At 38.8% G+C, this 24,591-nt stretch overlaps 1 protein-coding gene across 10 annotated transcripts in view; it reads right to left on the bottom strand.

Annotated features, from left to right (window-relative positions):
* The window catches only part of LOC121590121 (ubiquitin carboxyl-terminal hydrolase Usp2), a 225,342-nt gene that overhangs the window by 23,394 nt on the left and 177,357 nt on the right, over window positions 1-24,591 (bottom strand). For 9 of the 10 annotated variants that reach the window (XM_041909544.1, XM_041909536.1, XM_041909553.1 and 6 more), the window contains 3 exons: window positions 4,522-4,694; window positions 3,938-4,090; window positions 3,795-3,873 (listed from right to left, as the gene is read on the bottom strand). In XM_041909544.1, coding sequence (XP_041765478.1) covers window positions 3,795-3,873; window positions 3,938-4,090; window positions 4,522-4,694 — 405 coding nt within the window. Of the gene's footprint in view, window positions 1-3,793; window positions 3,874-3,937; window positions 4,091-4,521; window positions 4,695-24,591 lie in introns of those variants that run through there. The other variant, XM_041909562.1, reaches the window with a different exon arrangement.

Raw genomic sequence — 24,591 nt, 5'->3', positions numbered from 1 at the left:
GAAATGTTAAGAAAATTAAGTAAATCACGACCAATAATGACAGGCCACGCAATTCCAGGTAATATAATAAAAGAATGTCGAACAGAATGATCCCTAGACTGGATTGTGCAATTAATTCGTCCTCGAGAATAAAGTGGTCCCTTAACCATGGTGCAGTATTCAGTTGTTGAAAGAGGTCCTAGCAGCCTAGCTGGTACTACTGTGTCACTGATGAAGCTCACAGGACTCCCCGTATCGAGAAGGGAACGAACGCGATTGAGGGTGGTACGCTTAGTAGAAGGGTGTAGAAATGTCAAACTCACCTCTTGGTTTGTGCCGAGAGTATCCTCCGAGCTAATACCGCCCTCAACAGTGGCGTTGGCCCGACGTTCAGGGCAATTGCGGTAGACGTGCCCAGTCTGGAAACAGCGGAAACATCCGCCGGGTGGGCGCTTCGGCTTGGAGCAGGCACTCTGAAGGTGTCCAAATCGGGAGCAGTTGAAGCAGCGGACAGGTTCCTGCGACGGTTGGGGCCGTTCCATACGGCTGTTCATCGGGGCCGGAATATCAGCGGAAGGGGGCTTGATGGCTCGAAGATGACGGCAAGACTCGAAAAGCTTCAGCTTCTTCCGGAAATCTTCCATCGTGAGGGGCATGAAATGCAGGCTTGAAGTAATTGACGGGCTTCCCAAGCCGTCGATGACGATCGGGATCAGTTCCGAATCAGGGATGTCGGCTTGGCCAGCTATGCGCTGCATATCAAACAGGTAGCGGAGGGCAGATTCTTGGGGCTGCAACCGACGATTGCGGAGTTGGCTGTACACAGATTCGGGAGTAGCGACGAATTGAAGGTTGTCGATCAGCTCCATTTTCAGTTCGTCGTAAGTGGTGACGTCAAATTCTTTGGCGACGTTAGCTGCCGTGCCTGTGAGGAGCCGAAGAGTAAACAAGAATTTGTCCGCATCGCATACTCGGTGGAGTGAGAAAAGGTGTTCCAGATCACGGAACCAGCGGATGACATCGGAATTTTTCTCAGCATCAAGCGGCTCGATGAAGGATTCGAAATCCTTTATACAAATGGCGGTCGGTTGCTGCGCCTCGAGTTGATGCACTTTCTGACGCGATTCGGCTAACTGTAGCTGCATTCGCAGCGCTTCGATGTGAGCCTACATATCGTCGGAACCGCGGGGAAGGGCGGCAGCTACACCTTGGGCGGAGGGCAGATTAGCATTGGCGTCGGTGGTGTTGTTCGTCGAAGCGGCATCATTAACGGCGTCACCGCCATTTTCATGAGGGTGATACAAAATGGCGGCCTCGGGATGGTTTGCGTAAGCGGAGGCTGATGCCATGGCCGAGGTGGTGGGCTGCGCTTCCCGGGCGAAACGAGCGATCAGCTCGAGAGAGGCGTAAAGTTGCCGAAGTTGTGCGAGGGTGGCAGTATGCGGTACGTCGACGCCGGCTTCGATGAGCGCCCGGCGAAGTTCGTCTTTGCCCACCATTTATGAAATGGCGTTATGTCACACGCACACACGTACACAGACACACGTAGACCGGCTGGTTAAGCGGCTTGCAGGCGGTTTGTAGGCGACTTTTTTGTTGGTTATCCCACTTCTGAGATGTAACGACCAAGCGTTTTACGGGTGGCGGAAGGTTAATTGGCCGTTTTAATAATATTTAGCACAATTCGGAAGAGCACACAATTAATTATACACAGAAGTCAGTGGCTTACGTCTGTTCAGTTCAATGTCGCGCCAAGAAGAGAGCTTTATTCTATGACAGTTCATCTAGCACACCGGGTGCTCCAGCGGTCAAGATATAACGCGTTTATACCACTGCGTTGGGGATTCAGGTTGAGTGCACAGTGGGCGATATTAGTCCGGACGTTACACTAAATATAATAGTTTTAAATCATTACAAATAGTTGTTAACATTCGATCAAAAGGGAATTTATTTGGCATTTTACAATTGATGTGTCAAATCAGTACAATTCGCCCAAGGTGTGTTTATTTAGAAGGTGAATTATTAGCGCGTTTGCTGGGCGCCATCGTTGAATATTGTTATGTCAAATCGCATACAATTTTCTATACTCCCCTTTAGCCCTTCCCGATTTTAATACCGGAGCACGCAGTATTGTTATGTCAAGTCGTGAAATGTCAATTGGCTCTGAAGCACTTCACCTCCCAATATCCATACACCTTGCAATTCGCCCAAAGAACTGTCAAATTAAAAAAAAAAACGCGTACCTCCGAATCCGCGTATAGGAGGTACTGTGTATCTTGAGGACTGCCTCTATACCGGTTTCACAATCAGCTTGCGTTCTGGATGCCGACAGAACGGAATGTTGATGAAAACAAGCGCCGGGCTGAACGCGTTAATGCGAATTAAGATTCTGCGCGTTGCACAGCAAACCCTCCAGCGTGAGCTAGCAATTCCGTAGTCATTTTTACATTGCAGCGTTTGAACTCATTGCGCTTTTTTGGTTTGATTTGTGAAAATTCAACTTCTTCGCCGCAATGTTTGTTAACGGCATTCTTAAGCGCCACAACAGCTCGCGACCATAGACCACACGCGAGAAAGAGATAGCGCTATGGAGGGAAAACGCACGTACGACGGCTGACAACGATTGGCCGTCTGAAGCACCAACACATTGATACCTGTCATAGCGCGCTCAAGCGAGGGGTAGGAAGCGGAGCCAGGGACGGGTAGCTCGAAACGCTGCTCGACAAATTTGCCGTTGGAGGGAAAAAGAAGGCATGAGAAAATGCGCGAAAGGGAATGATTTCTTCCGTCGCTTTGCACAGGGGATCTTTATCGATTGAAGCGTTTAAAGTCGTTCGAGAGAGCGCGCTGTATGTGTTTATCTCTTTCTGACAAAAAAGTTCCGGTACGTGACCGTGATGGCGCAAAAATGATAGTGGCCGAAAAACACTCACGTTCTCTTTCGCCCCTCCTACCCCTCTTCCACATCCTTTCACCTCGCTTTATCATTATTGGCTCTTGCTCTCTAGCTACATTGAGCGAGAGGTTGAGAAGTTTTCGATCGCTTTGCGCAGCGGGCTGGTTTGCATTAAGACTTACTCACTGTACTCTACTCTGGTGCTTTCTGCAGCAACGCAATTGCATCTCCCAGAGGTAGTTTGTTGTGGGACTGCTGGACAACCGTATTGACTCGCCGGTGCTACTCTCCAGCCTGATTTGTAACGTCTACGTCTTTAATCGCGATGATTTTTGTGTCCCCGCATCGAGAAGGCTTCATAAGACGCGTTAAGTTTAATTATTAAATATCCAATAAATATATAACCAAACCACTTTCCACCGTTAGCTTCAAAAAATGATGTGAATTCTTTCAATCACCAAAGCAGAGTTAACACGCTTAAATGCAATTGACTTTCCTTATCCTTCGTCATGCAATATTTTACTGGTAAAGAGAGGTATTTGTAGCGTATTTAGAATTACTCGCTATGCAAAAACTTGTTGTAACTTAACTTGTAGTACCACTTATGGGGAAACACACTGTAAACGAAGGGGCACCGAGGGCATTCTACGCCATAAAATGTCTTAGAATCGCTTTCAAAGTTGTTCAATACTAAATAAAAATTAATTTGTCAAAAATCATTATTTTTTCCACTAAAACTAGACATAGCATTCCATATGAAAATTGGTTACGTTCTTTGCACATGGACAACGATATCCAAAAAACGAGGCAAAACGGAGAAAAACAATGCTGCCCGAGTCCACATAGGCAAAAAATACAAAAACTTTCGGCAAATTAATTAATGGTTAAATGAATGTTATAATAGTCTATCAATACTTACTAGTTATCATTAAACTCATTCCATTGTTGAGTTTGTGGGTGTTTGCAAACAGCTACGTAATGCCCACCAGCAGTAGATCCTGATGTTATTTAAGAAATAGTAAATAATAACGACGAAAATGTAAAAACATGTTTTCCACTTACCCATATGATTCGAAATTCCATACAGTGAATAGTATATTGGTCCCGAAATGTCTTCAGAGGCATAAGGTTGCAGATTAAGAGCTCGATTTTTGGTAGGAAACTCAACAATATTGGTCAATTTGCTCCAACGTGCTTCCGAAAATCTTTTAAGATCTTATTTGTATACGAATTTAAGGAAAATATTAAAAATATTATTGAAAGCCTTATTAGATGGTGAAAAATATTGTCATTCGATTGTGAAACCGGGGTTTGAATAGGGTTGGACAGATATATGCCAGTCAGAAAATAGGAAATCGGTATTCTTATATCCGATTTGCTCCCGAGTAGGTTTTTATCTGTCATCTGTCACAAATGACAAACTATAACTGATTGTTTAAGATAAAGCTAAGAAAATCATTTAAAAAAAATGTGAAAGGTGACATAAAAAATTATCCTGCCTTATTACACGTACCAGAGGTATTTTTGTACATTTTGTACAACAGATACATGCCAATGGAGAAATGACAGTATTATCCTCCGTCTGATAAGGCATTGAAACTTAAATCACGTAGTAGAATATACAACATATTATTTCAAAAGGATACGTATTACTAAATACCGTGGAAAACGTTCGATCGTCAATCTTTTAGTGCATTTTCGACGTGTATCGCAATTCGAACACGTAGGTTGATCTATTCCATCCATAATCTCCTCCTTGATAAACATTTCGAGACAGTTTTCCAGCTTGCAACGGGAACTTGATGATGGTAGAGGTAGACTTAAAAAAGTAACGTAAATAAAGATTATGTTACGAGCATAATACACACAAATTCTTATTTAGAGTAAAGCAGCTTCTGTAGTATCGAACCAACATCGTATACAATGCAACATCGATTATGCAGCAAATGCTACAGAATATCAAAATATTACGAATCTGCGATGTAATATTGTTGATACTTGCATAGATCATAGATCAGATAGGTCAACGGAAAAGACTACTGAATAACATGATTATTTCTCACATGTTCTGCTACGTACGGAAACATGCAACATATTGCGAGTTCACGGGAGTTCCAAAAGCAGAAGATTTTTTTATTGTTTTGAAAAGACAAAGTGAGGGGTTTAAATGCCAGAGTGAGGTATTTTAAAAGATATTTTCGAAACTGTTAAGATGACCAACACAAACTTCAACTTCCATCCCCCTCCCCCTACCTGACGATTGAATCGAAACGGAGAACAAAAGTACATCCCGAGTCTAATTAGAGCTAATCACTTAGGACAGCGATATCAAACTCATTTGAGCCCGCGGGCCAAAATGCCACTGAAAATAAAAGCACGGGCCGCAGTCTAGTTTATACATGATATATGATATGATATGATGATATGATACAAAATCTGGAAACATAGAGGATCTGGAAACATAGAGGAAATAGGAAACATAGAGCCCTACGTAATGGGAGAAAGTTTCAAACAGTATATCCATCGGCTAGAGATGTATTTCACGATATTGCGGTAGAAAAAAAAAAGTGCCAGTGTTGATCACTATGGCTGGTGCGTCGTTGTATTCGGTAGCAATAAAGTTGTGTGCTCCGGATGATCCACGAGATAAGACGTATGCAGATTTAGTGAAGGTGTTGGAGAAGCATTTCAAGCCCAACGTGAACGTTGTGTCCGAGCGTTATCTACTCAGAAAGTGTAAGCAGACAGCGGAATAGTCGATTGCTGATTACATCATTGAGCTTAAGGCAGCGGCACAGACGTGTGATTTCGGCAGTTTCTAATCAGACGCACTAAGGGATCAATTCGTGGCTGGCGTGTACGATCTGGAGCTTCGCAAACGGCTGCTGAAGAAGGAAGATTTAAAATTCGTGCGAGCATGTGAGATCGCTCGATCTTGGGAAGCAGCGCAATACAGGGTTTACCCAGCCAATCCGGCATCGTCAAAGCGTTATCGGTCGCCGTAAATACTTTTTCGGGCGACGTAAACCCTCAATTGGGCACTGTCATTTCTATTCGAGCCTTGTGAAGTATGAATCGGGCAAAGTACAGAATGAAAGCGTCCTACTCTTGAAGGTGTCAAATCGGTCACTCCGGTGTGTTTGATCCATCAAGTTGTTTAAAAATACGTATTTTGCATGTTGTTTAACTTATTATGTATTATTTTAAAAATTTTACCTAATTAAATCACAAAACAAATTATATTTAAAAAAATAAATAATCCAAATTGCATTGTACTTGAATCAAAAATTTAAAAAAAGGAATTTGAATATTTTTTTATGTAATTAAACTTAACAATAGTGAATTTTCTTACATATCAGTTAAACTACTCGCAAAAAAGTATTGTTTTACAGCTAGAAAGCAACAAAATATAAAGTAGGCCCAATTCATTCTGTACTTTGCCCGATTCATACTTCACAAGGCCCGAATAGAAATGACAGTGCCCAATTGAGGGTTTACGTCGCCCGAAAAAGTATTTACGGCGACCGATAACGCTTTGACGATGCCGGATTGGCTAGGTAAACCCTGTAACAGAACGAGGCGATGACCGACAGAGAGAAAATCGTGTTGGCGGCCATGCAGAAAGCAGCAAAGCAGCAACCGGCGAATCATCAGCGAGGGCAACAGGTGAGGTGTCGGCGGTGCGGCATGACCCGTTAAACTGTCCGACGCGATCCTGGAAGCGTTTTGTGTGTGGGAAGCAAGGGCACGTAGTGAAAGTGTGTCGTTGTCGATCGTATCAGAGAGGCGTACGAAAAGTAGAAGGAACTAACACAATTGTACCGCAGATGATCACGTTAGTGTGCGATGGAAAAAAAAATAGTTTGGTGCGTGTGATTTCCCAAAAGACATATACTGATGTATTAAGTCAAGTAGAGGTGAAACCGACCACCATGACATTTATATCGGCGTCGGGTCAATTGTTAAAACCCATCGGTAAAATTGAAGTGAAGATTAGGATGCCAAAGGTGGAAAAAGAAGAAAAGTTAGAGTTGGTGATTATTCCTACGGAAAGGGAAGTAAGTCCTTTATTACATCGAGATGGGTTGGATTATTTATTTCCAAACTGGAGAAAAGTGTTTGAGATCAATGCTATTGAAACGGATTTAGTTATAGAAATAGCAAAGAAATTTCCGAAAGTTATAAAATCAGGAGAGAACGAAACAGTTTCATGGCGGATTTAGTATTGAAGGCAGGTTGTGGTACTGTATTTCATAAAGCGTACTCAGTGCCATACTCAATGCAGAGTAAATTAGCAGAAGCTTTAGACAAGCTTGTAGCAAAAGGTGTATTACGGCCAACACGATTTTCAAAATGGGCAAGTCCAATTGTAATAGTGAAGAAACAAGACGGAAGTATACGTTTGTGTTTGGACGGTAAAGTGGTTTGAATAGGCAATTATCAGTGGAACATTACCCGTTACCGAAAGTGGAAGACATTTTTGCTAAAATAGCAGCATGGAAAGTATTTTGCCAGATAGCTTTGTCGGGTGCGTACTTGCAAGTATTATTATCGGAAACATCTCGTGAAATATGTATAGTAAACACGCATAAAGGATTATTTCAATATACTCGTATGCCTTTTGGCATACATTCAGCACCTGCAATATTTCAATCGTTGATAGATCAAGCCGGTTAGCCGGTCTCGTAGTACAGTCATCAACTCGTACGACTTAACAACATGCCCGTCATGGGTTCAAGCCCCAAATGGACCGTGCCGCCATACGTAGGACTGACTATCCTGCTATGGGGGGATAAATAAGTCACTGAAAGCCAATCCCACAAGTAGTGTGGTACAGGCAGGCCTTGACCGGCAACGGTTGTTGAGCCAAAAGAAAAAAAAAGAAAAAAAGATAGATCAAGTATTGCAAAATACAGAAGGAATCGCGTATATCGATTATATTTTGGTAAGGGGTACCGATATGCAGCAATGTAAAGAGCGTTTATACAAAATTTTGTGGAAATTGAATAGCATAATGTAAAAATCAATGTAGCCAAATCAGTCTTGCTCAAAAGCAGTATTGAGTATTTAGGATATATAATATCAGACAAGGGTATTCATCCTAACGAGTCTAAAGTGAGAGCAATTGTTAACGCACCCGTTCCAAAGAATGTAACGCAACTGCAAGCTTATTTAGGGTTGGTGAACTATTATCATCGCTTGATACCCAATTTAGCAAATTTATTACATCCTTTTGAGCAAACAAACTAAGTTCGAATAGACAGAGCAGTGTCAAATAGCTTTCGATAAGTCGAAAAATCAGATTGTAGATCATCAAGTTTTAATACCTTATGATGAGAGCAAACCGTTTGTATTGCAAGTGAATGCTAGTCCTTATGGTGTAGAAGCAATTCTATCCCATATAATCGATGGTGGGAGAAAACCAATAGGGTTTGCATCATCCACGTTAACTGCAGCTCAAATGAATTATGCACAAGTGCATAGGGAAGCATTGGTGGTAATATTCGGCATGAAAAAATTCACAAATATGTGTATGGAAGGGCATTTAAATTAACTACGGATGATAGTGACGTTAAAGAAATATTCAATCCGTCGAAAGGAACTTCTGTAATTACAGCCGCAAGGCTGCAACGTTGGTCGTTATTTTTAGCGAATTATAATTATTCGATTGAACATAAGGCAGGGAAGCTAATGACAAATGTAGATAACATGTCCAGATTACCGTTGCCTGAAGAAAATGAGCTGGAAAATGTGAATTTGGGAGTAAACGTGCTAAAAGAAAATTCACTAATTGAAATCGAGGTTATAAAAAAAAACCAATTACAAGATGGTGAAATTAGGAATGTTAATAATTTGGTGAAATATGGATGGAAAAATAATTTAGAACCAGGGTTGAAAGCTTATAACAAAGTGAAAAATTGTTCAAGAATAGAAACCGGTATATTATTTTTCGATGATAGAATAGTGGTTCCAAAAATGTTAAGAAACGATATACTCAACAAATTTCACGCAAATCACGATAGTATCGTAAAGATGAAAATTAGTGCGAGGAAGTTTGTTAGGTTGTTGGGAATGGATAAGCATATTTCGGATTTTGTACCAGAATGTTAGATTTGTCAAGCTTGTCAACCAGTTACCAAAGAGATAGTAGAAACAAAATGGCCTTCAGGTGGAAGTCCGTTTGAAAGGATAAATATAGATTTATTAATTTATTATTTATTAATATGTTAAGTTAAAAAAAAGAGGAGTGAGGACAGTAAAAGAAGTATTGAAAAAGTTTTTTTAGATTCTAAATATAAATGTTTGCCTTAGAGTCGCAAAATAGGCAAATTTCTGTTGCACTATAGGAATACGCCCACTGCGGTTACTTAAGAAGCGCCGTCACAGAGAATATTTGCATACATTCCATTAACTATTTAAATAAATTAAATGCAAAGCAAGTAGAAAATACGGAAACGAAGAGAATTGTAAAGCAGTCCGTATTCATAAGAAAGGAAAATAAGTATATCGATTTTAAAGCAGAGAAAAGGTAGTGTATAGAAATCACTTTAAAGAATTAGTGCGATGGATTCCAGCCACTTTTATAAAGGAAGTTAGTTATACTACTTACACTGCTAATATGAATGGAAATATTAGATAAGTATAAAAAAACAATTAAGGAAACTGAAATGCAAGTTGAATTATAGTTGCATTACTGAAAAGAATTGTTCCCAAAATGATATATTGATGAATACAGAGAATAATTATAAAACGTAGTGAATCACAATCTATACCCATTAGGAGATCAGATAGAATGAAAGGCCAACCGCGACTGAAATATTGTAAATAGTTAATCGTAAGTTTGCGTTTAGTGGGGACACTGTAGTATGTATACATATGCGTTATTATAGCATGTAACTAGGTGTTAGTGAGATCGGTGTTATGGTTCAACTTAGTGTAAGATTATATCGTCAGTTCAATAAAAGCACTCATGGTTGAACCACGTAATATAGATCTTTACAGAAGAGTAGAAGATGCCATACAAGTCCTTAGTTCCCATTATTCCCTTCCTGCCAATCTCCAATCTTCATACATGCCAATAGAAACCTTCATTCATTATGGCGACCAATATCAGAGTCATAAACCCACCTGTAGTTTATCTAATCACATTGGTCTTGGTAAGAACCCTGATGGAAGCCTGATAGACATCGTTTGTAACATTCTATAAACACGTGTTTGTGCTGATGTCTGATTTCATCCAATTTCTAAACTTTTTGCAGAAATACGATGTTCTGTCCTAGGTATATCTAAAGATAGGTTCGATTTTTTCCAAAACAATATACCAAAAAATGTGAAAGAGCTTGCATTTTAAATTCCTGTTGGCTGAGCGATTTTGTTCATTAGTACAAGTGTTTTTCTTATAAAAATTGCTTTATTGGTCGCCAAGTGCCTTGATTGATGGCTTAACAATAAAAAAGTAAAAATCCTAAACTACATAAATATGAGTAAGGCATTCACGATTCACGAACTAAACCGTGAGTTGTTAAATATATGTTTTGCTAACAAATGTAATCATCGGAAAGAGTATATCATAGTTTTGATTAATTTTTTAACCATTTTACTAAAATTGTGCGGAATTAAAATGTAACGCAACCGTTCCAAAGAATGTAACGCAACTGCAAGCTTATTTAGGGTTGGTGAACTATTATCATCGCTTGATACCCAATTTAGCAAATTTATTACATCCTTTTGAGCAAACAAACTAAGTTCGAATAGACAGAGCAGTGTCAAATAGCTTTCGATAAGTCGAAAAATCAGATTGTAGATCATCAAGTTTTAATACCTTATGATGAGAGCAAACCGTTTGTATTGCAAGTGAATGCTAGTCCTTATGGTGTAGAAGCAATTCTATCCCATATAATCGATGGTGGGAGAAAACCAATAGGGTTTGCATCATCCACGTTAACTGCAGCTCAAATGAATTATGCACAAGTGCATAGGGAAGCATTGGTGGTAATATTCGGCATGAAAAAATTCACAAATATGTGTATGGAAGGGCATTTAAATTAACTACGGATGATAGTGACGTTAAAGAAATATTCAATCCGTCGAAAGGAACTTCTGTAATTACAGCCGCAAGGCTGCAACGTTGGTCGTTATTTTTAGCGAATTATAATTATTCGATTGAACATAAGGCAGGGAAGCTAATGACAAATGTAGATAACATGTCCAGATTACCGTTGCCTGAAGAAAATGAGCTGGAAAATGTGAATTTGGGAGTAAACGTGCTAAAAGAAAATTCACTAATTGAAATCGAGGTTATAAAAAAAAACCAATTACAAGATGGTGAAATTAGGAATGTTAATAATTTGGTGAAATATGGATGGAAAAATAATTTAGAACCAGGGTTGAAAGCTTATAACAAAGTGAAAAATTGTTCAAGAATAGAAACCGGTATATTATTTTTCGATGATAGAATAGTGGTTCCAAAAATGTTAAGAAACGATATACTCAACAAATTTCACGCAAATCACGATAGTATCGTAAAGATGAAAATTAGTGCGAGGAAGTTTGTTAGGTTGTTGGGAATGGATAAGCATATTTCGGATTTTGTACCAGAATGTTAGATTTGTCAAGCTTGTCAACCAGTTACCAAAGAGATAGTAGAAACAAAATGGCCTTCAGGTGGATGTCCGTTTGAAAGGATAAATATAGATTTATTAATTTATTATTTATTAATATGTTAAGTTAAAAAAAGAGGAGTGAGGACAGTAAAAGAAGTATTGAAAAAGTTTTTTTAGATTCTAAATATAAATGTTTGCCTTAGAGTCGCAAAATAGGCAAATTTCTGTTGCACTATAGGAATACGCCCACTGCGGTTACTTAAGAAGCGCCGTCACAGAGAATATTTGCATACATTCCATTAACTATTTAAATAAATTAAATGCAAAGCAAGTAGAAAATACGGAAACGAAGAGAATTGTAAAGCAGTCCGTATTCATAAGAAAGGAAAATAAGTATATCGATTTTTAAAGCAGAGAAAAGGTAGTGTATAGAAATCACTTTAAAGAATTAGTGCGATGGATTCCAGCCACTTTTATAAAGGAAGTTAGTTATACTACTTACACTGCTAATATGAATGGAAATATTAGATAAGTATAAAAAAACCAATTAAGGAAACTGAAATGCAAGTTGAATTATAGTTGCATTACTGAAAAGAATTGTTCCCAAAATGATATATTGATGAATACAGAGAATAATTATAAAACGTAGTGAATCACAATCTATACCCATTAGGAGATCAGATAGAATGAAAGGCCAACCGCGACTGAAATATTGTAAATAGTTAATCGTAAGTTTGCGTTTAGTGGGGACACTGTAGTATGTATACATATGCGTTATTATAGCATGTAACTAGGTGTTAGTGAGATCGGTGTTATGGTTCAACTTAGTGTAAGATTATATCGTCAGTTCAATAAAAGCACTCATGGTTGAACCACGTAATATAGATCTTTACAGAAGAGTAGAAGATGCCATACAAGTCCTTAGTTCCCATTATTCCCTTCCTGCCAATCTCCAATCTTCATACATGCCAATAGAAACCTTCATTCATTATGGCGACCAATATCAGAGTCATAAACCCACCTGTAGTTTATCTAATCACATTGGTCTTGGTAAGAACCCTGATGGAAGCCTGATAGACATCGTTTGTAACATTCTATAAACACGTGTTTGTGCTGATGTCTGATTTCATCCAATTTCTAAACTTTTTGCAGAAATACGATGTTCTGTCCAAGGTATATCTAAAGATAGGTTCGATTTTTTCCAAAACAATATACCAAAAATGTGAAAGAGCTTGCATTTTAAATTCCTGTTGGCTGAGCGATTTTGTTCATTAGTACAAGTGTTTTTCTTATAAAAATTGCTTTATTGGTCGCCAAGTGCCTTGATTGATGGCTTAACAATAAAAAAGTTAAAATCCTAAACTACATAAATATGAGTAAGGCATTCACGATTCACGAACTAAACCGTGAGTTGTTAAATATATGTTTTGCTAACAAATGTAATCATCGGAAAGAGTATATCATAGTTTTGATTAATTTTTTAACCATTTTACTAAAATTGTGCGGAATTCAAAACTCAGTTTCATTAAAATATCCATGTTGGATTTTTCTTCATCTTTACAATTTGTTTACATTTTGTATGCATACATGAGTTACGAATACCAATACAGTATTGCGTTAACAATATAGTAATAATACCAATACAGTTAATAATAATGATAGTTTGGTAGTAATAGGAAGATCAGGATGCCTAGGTAGTTGTAAGGAATAAATTAAGCGACTGATAATTGTATGATAAAGCAGATAGGATTTGGACATCGAACAAGCAAGTTCATCTTTCCTCCAACTCATAACTCATGCATGTAGAAAAGGAATAAAACCGACAAGGTTTAATGATGATGCATGATCTGACAAATCATAGGGAATCCTGGGAAGTTTAAAATCTCTTCATAATTCAGAATTCCCGAACTGGCTGACATGTACTATAGAATCAGAAATGCTTCTACAAATAAATAAATAAATAAATAAATCGGCTTAAGCGGTCGCGGACCAAACCAAAAGACTTTTGGCCCGCAGGCCATCAGTTTGACATAGAACTTTTTGAAGAAAAAAAAATTAGTACACATGATTTATATCAACTGTTTCGAATATTTGAGTCACATTTCACTAATCTGAAACCAGTCAATTGTCAAAAAAAAAAAAAAAACACTTAACTAAACACATGGTTGTTCTGTTTGATAGTCGATGGAATTTTTTACTTCTGAGACTTAAGGAATTGTGGCGTTAGTTCAATAAAATTACAGTTGCTGTGTTAATAGTTTTGTTTTTTAAACACCATTGATTAGTTCTGTATCAAAGTGTGTAGTTTTTATATAAAACTATACAATGTAAAATGTCACTAAGTCTTGTGTGGTTAATGGGAGTAAAATTGCCACCACACTTGGCAGTAGTGTAATGCTTATTTATAACATGTTAGTTTTTTTGATGTATCGTAATTTGAAAGTGTATATATTTTCTACAGATGTCTCGTAACTATGTACGGCAAACGTATACCATAGGAGCTTTAAAACTCGCGATGTCAACAAATCAAGGTGGTTATAATTATGAAATTTAGCTATCATTCTCTCATAGAACGTTTGCCAAACTCAGACTCAAACAATGTACTTTATATATGATTTAGACTTACGAAAATTAATATTGTTATGGCTTTGGCCGTATTTAAGGCTTACTTTAGGCTGGTTTAGGCTTAACCAAAGAAAATAATAGTTACTGGTATGGAATCACATTCACCATCATTGATGTTCGACTTTTGGCTTTCGAGTTGGCAGAGAAAAATAAAATTGAACTCCCTTCGATTTTATGAAGAAAAAAAGAAGAAGATTGCTGTAAGATACTGGCTGCAAGGTTATTTCTTTCCAGGAATCTTAACCATTCATTCCGCAAACCAGATGCGATCGTCGCAGCTTCTACTATATGGAATCTGTTCCGATACTAGTGCCGATTATGTGACTCAACTGCTTGAGAAAAAGTATCAAAAATGCTCAGTTTCTATTATGAACCGTATTAGAGAACTCGATTTGTCTCTGGTTTGATATATCGAACTGAACGAAGGTCATTTACCTGACATTACATTACCTGACTCAATTGGCATTGGCATTAGCATTACCTGACTCAAACCGAGACCGTTTTTTGTCCAACAGCTTTCCGTTAGGTTAAAGCTACGGAAAGCGTTTTGTTATAGGGTTTTACTACTAAAAAAATATATTTAAACCACACGAATGGCATGAAATTACATTCAAAAGAGATTATGTGTTATTATTCACTGGAAAAAGGGTGGGAATAACAAAATACACAGAAATTAGATATGAGTGTCGATTATCTGATTCAAACGGAAATGTGTCAAACAAAATCGCGCTACACGAACCAAAAAGAAATCGGTATTATACAACCTTGTTAGAGACTTCTTTCTTTGACTCGAGAGATTGCTACTAAATTGATCTGAAATGGATTTGTTTGTCAAAACAAACTGCAACGCGTAACGCAGGAAGTATCGTACCAATTTATAATTATTTCTACGTGTGGCATATTATTGTTCTTTAAATGTGTTTGGCAATGTCATGCAAAGTAGCGCTTGTGGTATGATTTTCTAATTTCTGTGTATTTTGTTATTCCCACCTTTTTGTAATGAATAATTACAAAATACCCCTTTTGAATATAATTACATGCAATTCGTGTGGTTTAAATATATGTATTTAGTAGTTAACCGTAAAACAAAACGTTTTCCGTAGCTTTAACCTGACGGAAAGCTGTTTGACAAAAAACGGTCTCCGTTTGAGTCAGGTAATGCAAATGACCTTTGTTCAGTTCGATATATCAACCAGAGACAAATCGAGTGCTCTAACACGGATCATAATAGAAAATGAGCATTTTTGATACTTTTTCTCAAGCTGTTGAGTCACATAATCGGCACTATGATTACTGTGTATTTTGTTATTTTTTAACAAACACTACTTTTCATGACATTGCCAAACACATTTAAAGAACAATGACATGATGAAATAATTATTAATTGGTACGATACTTCCTGCGTTACGTGTTACAGTTTTTTTTTGACAAACAAACCCATTTCAGATCAATTTGGTAGCAATGTCTCGAGTCAACGAAAGAAGTCTCTAACAAGCTGGTATAATACCGATTTCGTTTCAGTTCGTGTAGCGCGGTTTTGTTTGCTACTTTTCCGTTTGAATCAGATAATCGACACTTCCGCATGTTTCAATAATGTTCTGTGTGAATTTTTCTTTAAATTGGCACGAAATACTTTGTTGACCTTCAATAAAAAGCAACCGGCCATCAGAGTTGGTTATTTTAAAAGTTACAAGCAATGTGTCGTAATCACCCTACAAGGTGTCGATTTTATCTCATCATGATGTCGATCTTATCCGCACTGCAGTCTAGATGCAACAAAAAACAATTTTTTTTATTTTATTAAAATTTTATCAAAATCAATCCATGCACCGTGGTTGATCGTAAGATGGTACATAATGAATCAAAAATGCTTTTTAGATGTCTACTAGTAAGTTTGAATTGGTAAAAGTATTGCAATTAGGGAAAACCCTTGAAGTGTCAAAACTACCCTCAGTTCCGCTATGCGTGAAACGTAAAGCATTCTAGGATTCAAATATTGCCCTACGAGATTGTGTTAGAATGGGTGATAATGAAAACGAAGTTTTTGTTGCAGCCACGGAGGGATCGGTCGTGACGGAGCGGAAGAAGCCAAACAACAATGAGACAGCCACGTTGAGAAAAATGGTGACCGAGTTACAAATTAAACTCAAGCTAGCGGTGTAACTTCCCGACAGACAAAGAGAACGAAATTTTCAGGCGAGGGGTATGTAGAAACACGCGGTGGGGGCCCGGCCCAAGATCGGATCCGAAGTCCGTTGTTTTGGGCTCGAAATTAAAAATGGCGGATGGAGCGCTACCACGGAGAGAATGCGCTCTCTTGCTTACCTTTAAAATACACGAGGCGCTCTCGCTGTAAAGAACGCTCGCTCGCGCTGTTTCATCATACCCCTTCCTTCCCGTTTCTTTCGGCTTGCGCTGCGCTGAGCTGGTACCCCCCCCCCCCTTGATTCCAGCGAATTGCGCTGCACTGGACTGACACCCCCTCCCACTTGTTTCTTTCGTAGCACGCTGTGCGCTTCATTCGGACTTGGTGCACCCGAATCAAAACAAAACTTGAACACATTAAACTTGGTTTATATTTTATCACTTTTATTGCAAATAAAGGGGCATTTTCGCACATAGCTCCACACAATCTTGCCACAAAATCACACACATTATTTATATTTAAAAAATCGTCGTATTTAAAATAGCCGTCTAACTGCATGAATACCTTTGTTGCTGTTCAATGCAGTAAACAAATATTGAAATAAAGCAGCGCAAATCACACATTTAAGATAAATGGTGAAAGAAAAGCGCAGCTTCATTTCAATGTGCACAACACTTCAACACTTAGCGAATCTTCGATTGCCCGGGACTTAGGCTAACACGCGCGCGGCCTTTCACGGCGAACGCTTGAGCTGAACTGACGATTTCGTGTGGTGGCAAAAAAGGGAGCGCACAGAGGAACACTCGCTGCACTAGTGCGAGCGAGACACCGATACCCGCATGCTGCTGCGAGAAAACCAAACTGAGCGCGCAGGCTGAAAGTGAACGCACACATTCACACATGTGTAATTGTGTGAGTTCAAAAACTGTGTAGAAACCAAAACACGCTCGCGCCTCCGCGTAATTCCGCGTATTTCCAACCGTCTCCCCATGCTTCTACATGCCCCTCGCCAGAAAGTCGCACACTTTTTCATTCTCATTGCTAGTAGGGTTAACAGTGGCGGAGGAAAGATAGAAGAAGCAGAAAGTGAAGTAGAGTCTGGCTATGAAGAGATGGATGAAACCGATAGGCTGTGCCGCGGGTGAAACGAGTTGTGGGGAAGAGTGACAGATATGAGGCAGCTGCGCGAGGTCGTTCACCCGTTTAACCCTATAGGATAGGACCTGCCCTGATGAAGCAGAATGGCTGCAAAACTTCAATGAGACGAGTGAAGTGTACAGGTGAAAAGAGGTAGTGAAACTACGCTGCCCGCATAACAAAATCGGGAAGTTTTTAAGCTCGCCCGCTGCGCAAAACTACCAAAAACTTGTCAACCTCTCGCTCAATGTAGCTAGAGAGCAAAAACCAATCATGGGGCCCTTCACGATTCTAGTCAGTTTTTTGTATGGAGTTTGACAGTTGGAGGCTGAAATCATGTAAACACTAAATACAAAACCACCCAAAAAACTAACCTACAATTTTCAGTCTAGATTATTCTAGCCTTAAAGCTAGAATTAGATTCGAGTACCTGCTCGAAAAATGGCAAAACAAGGTGGTGTTAACATTTATCCCAAGATGCATTAAAGAGATCTGGTGATGGAATCCAGAATCAAAGTGCATGTAGTCCAGGTGGTCTCATAGCATGTTTTTTATAATCAAATTTGAATATCACTTTTTAACAGAATGGGTGAAAACATTTGCTCAAACAAGCTTTCTTGAGACTTGACGAATACTCAAAACACTCTTAAAAACTTCATTCAGACACAGAAGCGATAAAAATCAGCCTTCTAAATTCATACACCTTGGGATAAGCCCACTTGTATATTCCCGCTACGCAAAGCGATCGAAAACTTGTCAGCCACTCGCTCAATGTAGCTAGAGAGCAAAAACCAATAACGATAAAGCAAGGTGAAAGGGAAAAGAGGGGAGAAAGAGAACGTGGGTGTGTACTATTTTTCGGCCATTATCATTTTTGCGCCAACACGGTCGCGTACCGGAGCTTTTTTGTCAAAAAAGACATACACATACAGCGCGCTCTCTCGAAATACCGTAAACGCTTCAATCGTTCGGTTCTTCGGACGTTTCTGCTCGCTTTCTCGATCGGTTTCGGCGGAAAGCGAGCTCGAAAACTGCTCGATTTTGTTGGTGGTATCCCAGTTCTCGGTGTGCAGTTTTTGAGCTCGATTTCTAGCTCGCTTTCCGCCGTGTTGATGGCGCAAAAATGATAGTGGCTGAGAAATAGTTCACACCCACGTTCTCTTTCTCCCCTCCTTCCCCTCTTTCATATCCTTTCACCTCGCTTTATCATTATTGGCTCTTGCTCTCTAGCTACATTGAGCGAGAGGTTGAGAAGCTTTCGATCGCTTTGCGCAGCGGGTAGCTACATTGCTCAATGTACCCGCGCAAAGCGATCGAACTTAGCTTAACAAACGCTTGTTTTTATTAACATTACTGCGGGCGAAAGAAAGAGTGCTGTTGATAACGTCTCAACATTCTTTTTTCTCTTAATGAGCTTGATTGGGCTCTTAATAAATGCCTTGGCATGTCTTTAGGCCCGTATAACATTGGTTATCCAATGCTTCAAAATCTCCCTTACCGGTCGAAAACAGTCCTCCTTTAGTTTTACAATAATATTTGGTCTTCCGGGAACAAACTGGATGACTGGAAAACCTGTTACATAATTCCCATTTCAAAACCCAATAAATCACCACATGCAATAGATAGCTACCGCCCCATTTCTCTCCTGAACTGCAATGGCAAAATCATGGAGGGAATGGTAAATAAAAGACTGACACAAGAATTAGAAGACCGGAACCTCCTTAGTACCAGTCAACACGCCTTTAGAGGTGGGAAAGGTACTGAGACATATTTTGCCGAACTTAATTTATTTATTTATGAACTTTTAGAAACCCACTACCCTAAAGGCCACTACATTGACTGTGCAATATTCGATTTATCAAAAGCTTTTGACACAACCTGGCGACATACAATTCTTGAGCAGCTCAATCCGTGGGGTTTTGGAGGTCGCATTACATTGTACCTTCAAAGCTTCCTTTCGAATCGCACATTCAAAGTTTTCATTTGAACTAAATCTTCTGATCGGCATGTCCAAGAGAATGGTGTTCCCCAGGGTGCCATTCTCTCTCCCAATCTTTTCCTGATTAGTGTAGAATTCCGCTTCCGCCCCATGCCCAGTAACATTAAATGTGTCATGTATGCTGATGATATAGTTCTTGTCTCAGCATCCAACAATAGAACCGAATCACGCCCAACTTTACAAAAAAAAGTCAATATAGTTCAGAAATGGTCACGTTGGACAGCTTACACAATTTTACACACCAAATCCAAAATACTTCACATCTGAAATAGCAAATATCATACACTAAAACTCATAACATACACTAACTCAATAATACCAAACACACGCACAGCCTATATCCAATGAGTGACTTTTGATCGTCTCTTAACATTAAGCGAAGAACCGTATTAATCTTTTCAGAATGCTTGGAACCGGTCAACATCGCGCCTCCCGCCAAACACAACTTCAAATCATCAATAGCTGGCTTTTATCAAAACTACTCTACGGCATCGAAATAGTCTCCCGGCAACGGGAAAATTTCCAAACACAAATTGCACCACTCTACCATACCGCCATCCGCTGTGCTACTGGGGCTTTCATCACGAGCCCCATAGCATCACTTCTGTGTGAAAGTGGACTTCAACCCTTGGACCACATCATCACCTACGCCCACCACAAACAGACTGGACCATCAAAAATCAGCTTCGGGCTGGTTGCAATAGAGTCATTCAACTCGTTCATCAACTCGTTCAGCAAAAATACCATAACCACCATCTTACATTCACAGACGGATCAGTACAAAACGGTTCCTCTGGCTGTGGAATCTACTCCAGCATTGACAATAGCGCCATCCGACTATCAGACCAGACCTTGATCTTCACCACAAACTTCTATTTTAACCGACAATAAAATCAACGGATAGCTTTAAGTAAACCGAGACTACCCGGTATAATATATTTTGCAACCCACAAATGGCTTGCAAAGAAAAATGTTAGTCATGAAGTATATAAATGTCCAATGTCGGTCTCCTGGTACAGTCGTCAACTCGCACGACTTAACAACATGTCCGTCATGGGTTCGAGTCCCAAATAGACCGTGCCGCCATACGTGGGACTGACGATTGTGCTATGGGGGTAATACAAAAAAGTCACTGAAAGCCAACCCCACAAGTGGGTACAGGCAGGCCTTGACCGACAACGGTTGTTGAGCCAAAAGGAAGAAGAAGATATAAATGTCCAACCGGTTAAAAGAGGCGAATGAGGCCAATTGGCTCAAAGTCTCTATAAAAATAAAGAAAAATAATGAAAAAAACTAGTGACGGGTAATCCGAACCGGAGTCATGGAGGAACAACGACTTCGCAAAATATGACTCCGACTCCGGATCATAATCGGATTGACTCCGGACTAATCCGGAGTCAATCCGAATTCATTCCGGAGCAGTCCGGATCAGTCCGGATCAGTCCAGATCAGTCTTAAGACTGATTAAGTCTTCATTCCTGCACAAATATTTATGTGACCGAAAAGATGTGAACACCATTTTTCCTTGTACAGTCTGCTCCCGAGTTACGCGGTTTGTGCGTTCCCGAAGAATCCGCGTAGCTCGAATATCAGCGTAAGTCGAATTTCGCGGTTTTCGGCCAAATTACAATTAACAACTCGGTAATTTTTATTTAATTTAGTACATTTACATACTTTTTCACTCATTTGATATGATTTGTGCCGAACATTGTGATAATTTTGGTTTTTAGGTCGATTAAATGTATTCACAAAAATGCAATTTATACTGCATTGGACAGTTCTTGAAGTAAATTATATTGATTTGACGTTTGATCTGTCAAATTTAGAAAACCGCATATCCCCGAATCCGTGTAAGTCGAGAACCGCGTAACTCGGGAACAGACTGTACTTCCCGTATGCTTCCCCTAAATTAGTCAAAATTAAAATAGCCTTACTGTTTTTTCGTACCGCCAACCGAAAATACTCGCCCGGACTCAACCAGACTCATTCGGATGCTTCCAGATTCATCCGAACCGATCCGGACTGGTCCAGACTTATCCGGATTGATCTTTACTTGGAGCCAATGATTCCGGAGTTTTTTCCCGTGTTGCCACTGCCAAATCAATAAGTTACTGAAAACCAAGCCGACAAGTGATACAGGCAGGCCTTGACCGACGACGACTGCTCCATTAATAATAGCTGCATGGAGGAAATCACCCATGGAGACCTACTTTATGCTATTAAAAACTCGGCAACTCGTAACTCATAGGTCTGGATAGAATACCCATTGAGTTCTTTAGGCACACGCTTGATATCATTCGTAGAGAAATTGTGCAGATACTCAATGAAGCCCTTAAACTATAGATCTGACAGCGTTTTGTTGAGGGAGGCACGATGACTATCGAAAAAAAGAACTGAGTATTATAGAGTTGCATGTTGCTTGATCAAGTACTGTTTTATGACTGACGATTTATTCCTATCCTTACATATACATAGATATACTTATTTCTAACGCTTACACTATACGCTTACACTATACGCTTACGCTATACCTATACTTACACACTACATTCTCCTCCTTAAACGAAGTTTACTTCTATCTTGGATATTTCAATCTTGGTTGTCCTTCTAATCTTTTTGATCGTCTTAACGGCGGAGGACTTGATTCACTCCTTTTCCTTTTAAGTGAAATATTTACATTTGTTGGTGTTATGATTACATTCTTATTCATTCGATTATCCTTTTATCCTTATTTGGTTTTTATGCACCATACGTATTACTCCATTCAGACTAATCAAGTATCTCAACCCACTTATTTTCTTTTTGACTATTGCTGCAATCCATCTCATATGTTCCTTAAAGTGGTTTTTATAATACACTTCTTCTTCTTCTTCTTCTTCATATTCATCTTGATCTTTTATCATACGGACTTGCTTTCTTGTGTCTTCCTTCGATGAGACTTGTCTTTCATGTCCTTTTATAGGATTTACTTTTGCTATTAATGTGTGTGGTACATAACAAAATACTCTCTCTGATGGTGTGACTTTAGTTACCGTACATGGACTGTTTCTATAACTGATAAGAAAATGATTCAGCTTCCTTTGTAGACTTAATGGTTTTAATCTCGTATCCAACAAATACTTTTTAAGACTATCTTTCACTGTCCTAACCGCTCTCTCGGCCAACCCGTTTGACTATGGGTGGTACGGCGGGGACTTACTGACTTTTATACCTTTTGCTCTTAAGAATGACAAAAACTTTTCTGAACCAAAAGGAGGACCATTATCTGACACTATTTCCTCTGGTAATCCAAAACATGCAAAAAATATTTCAAGCATCTCTATGACATTTTCCGCATTAGTGCTTCTCTTAATTTTAACCTCGATGACCTTGGAAAAACTATCGACTACTATTAATAGTGTACTATTTTCAAAATAGAAAAAATCGATATGCACTCTCTGAAACGGACGCGTGCATTGTAACCATTTCATTGTGACTATTTCTTTTGGTACGACTTGTCTACACTGACAGACTTGACATGCTTTTATGTACTGTTCAAAATCTCTATCCATATTTTTCCACCATACGAGTTTTCTAGCTGACATTTTGATTCTTACTAACCCATCATGATTTTCATGGAATAGACTGACTATTTTATCTTTTAGCTTATCTGGTATTACTACTCGATCGTTGAAAAACAACACTCCATCTTCGATTGCTAAACTGTTGCGAACTTTAGCATAATCTTTCAATTCCCAATTCACATTATTTGACCATCCATACTTCACATTTATGTAGACTTTATGCAAAATACTATCTGACTTTTGGAATTGTTTGACCAACTCAATATCTATAATTGAGGAAGACGACATCGTGTTTAATTGTGTGAATTCATCTTCTATATCTAAAACTTCTGCCAAAGGTAATCTGCTTAACCCATTCACATGACTCATACATTTTCCTGGTCTATGCTCTATCACGTATTCAAACTTCGCTAATAACAATGCCCATCGGCTCAGCCTAGCTATTGCTATAGAAGATGTTGTTCTTGACGGTTTAAATATTTCTTTAACACCTGAATTATCAGTTACCAGTTTAAATTTGATGTCGTAAATGTACTTGAGAAATTTTTGGACACCAAAAATAACAGCTAATGCTTCCTTATGAACCTGAGCATAATTTCTCTGTGCTTGAGAAAGAGTTGTTGAAGCAAAATATATAGGTTTTTCTACTCCTCCAATCTCATGAGACAACACTGCTCCTAACCCGTAAGGACTTGCATCCACTGCTAATATGATAGGTTTTTTTGGATCAAACGGTACTAAAATGTTGTTGGTAACTAACATTGCTTTTGTTTTCTCGAATGATTCCTGACACTCCTTTGACCATTCATATTTTTTGTCTTTGCCTAGAAGTTCATACATTGGACTTAGTATTGTTGCTAGATTTGGCAAAAACCTGCTGTAGTAGTTTTTCATGCCTAGATACGCTTGTAATTGCATCACATCTGATGGTACCGGTGCTTTCATAATCGCTTTTACTTTAGACTCATTCGGTGTTATTCCGTTCTTTGATATTTTGTAGCCTAGTTACTCTACTTCAGTTTTAAAAAATTCCGACTTTTTTCATTTATCTTCACTTTATACATTTCTAACTTTTTTAAAACTTCGCATACATTTTCTTTGGATTGTTTTTCGTTTTCTCCACCAACTAGTATATCGTCCATATACGCAATGACTTTAGTATTTAACAATATTTGATCGACTATAGATTGAAATATTGCAGGTGCTGATTGTACTCAAATGGCATTCTAGTGTACTTGTATAAACCCTTACGTGTATTTATCGTACACACATTTTGAGAACATTCCGATAGCTTAACTTGTAAATACGCTCCTGTTAGATCTATTTTGCAAAACAATCCAACAATCCTTTCCAATTTGCATTTTTTGCCAAAATATCATCAATCCTCGGTAATGGGTAATGTTCAACCGTAAGGTACCTATTTATTGAAGCTTTTCCATCCAAGCAAATGCGTACAGAGCCATAATTTTTTCCTACCACCACTATAGGACTCGCCCTCGCTTTTTTGTTGTTGTTAAATGTTTTCTTTATTTCTTTTCTTTTTCACGGTTTGAATGAGTACAGTTTTCGCGAGATACAACATTTTTGTTTTTCAGCGCTGTCTTCTATTTGCTCTATAGGCAGTTGTATTTTGGAGAATATGA

The sequence above is a fragment of the Anopheles merus genome, chromosome X, assembly GCF_017562075.2.
Source record: "Anopheles merus strain MAF chromosome X, AmerM5.1, whole genome shotgun sequence".
Lineage (NCBI taxonomy): Eukaryota > Metazoa > Arthropoda > Insecta > Diptera > Culicidae > Anopheles > Anopheles merus.
Note: the sequence above shows the minus strand (reverse complement) of the source record. Positions and strands in the feature narration are given on the sequence as shown.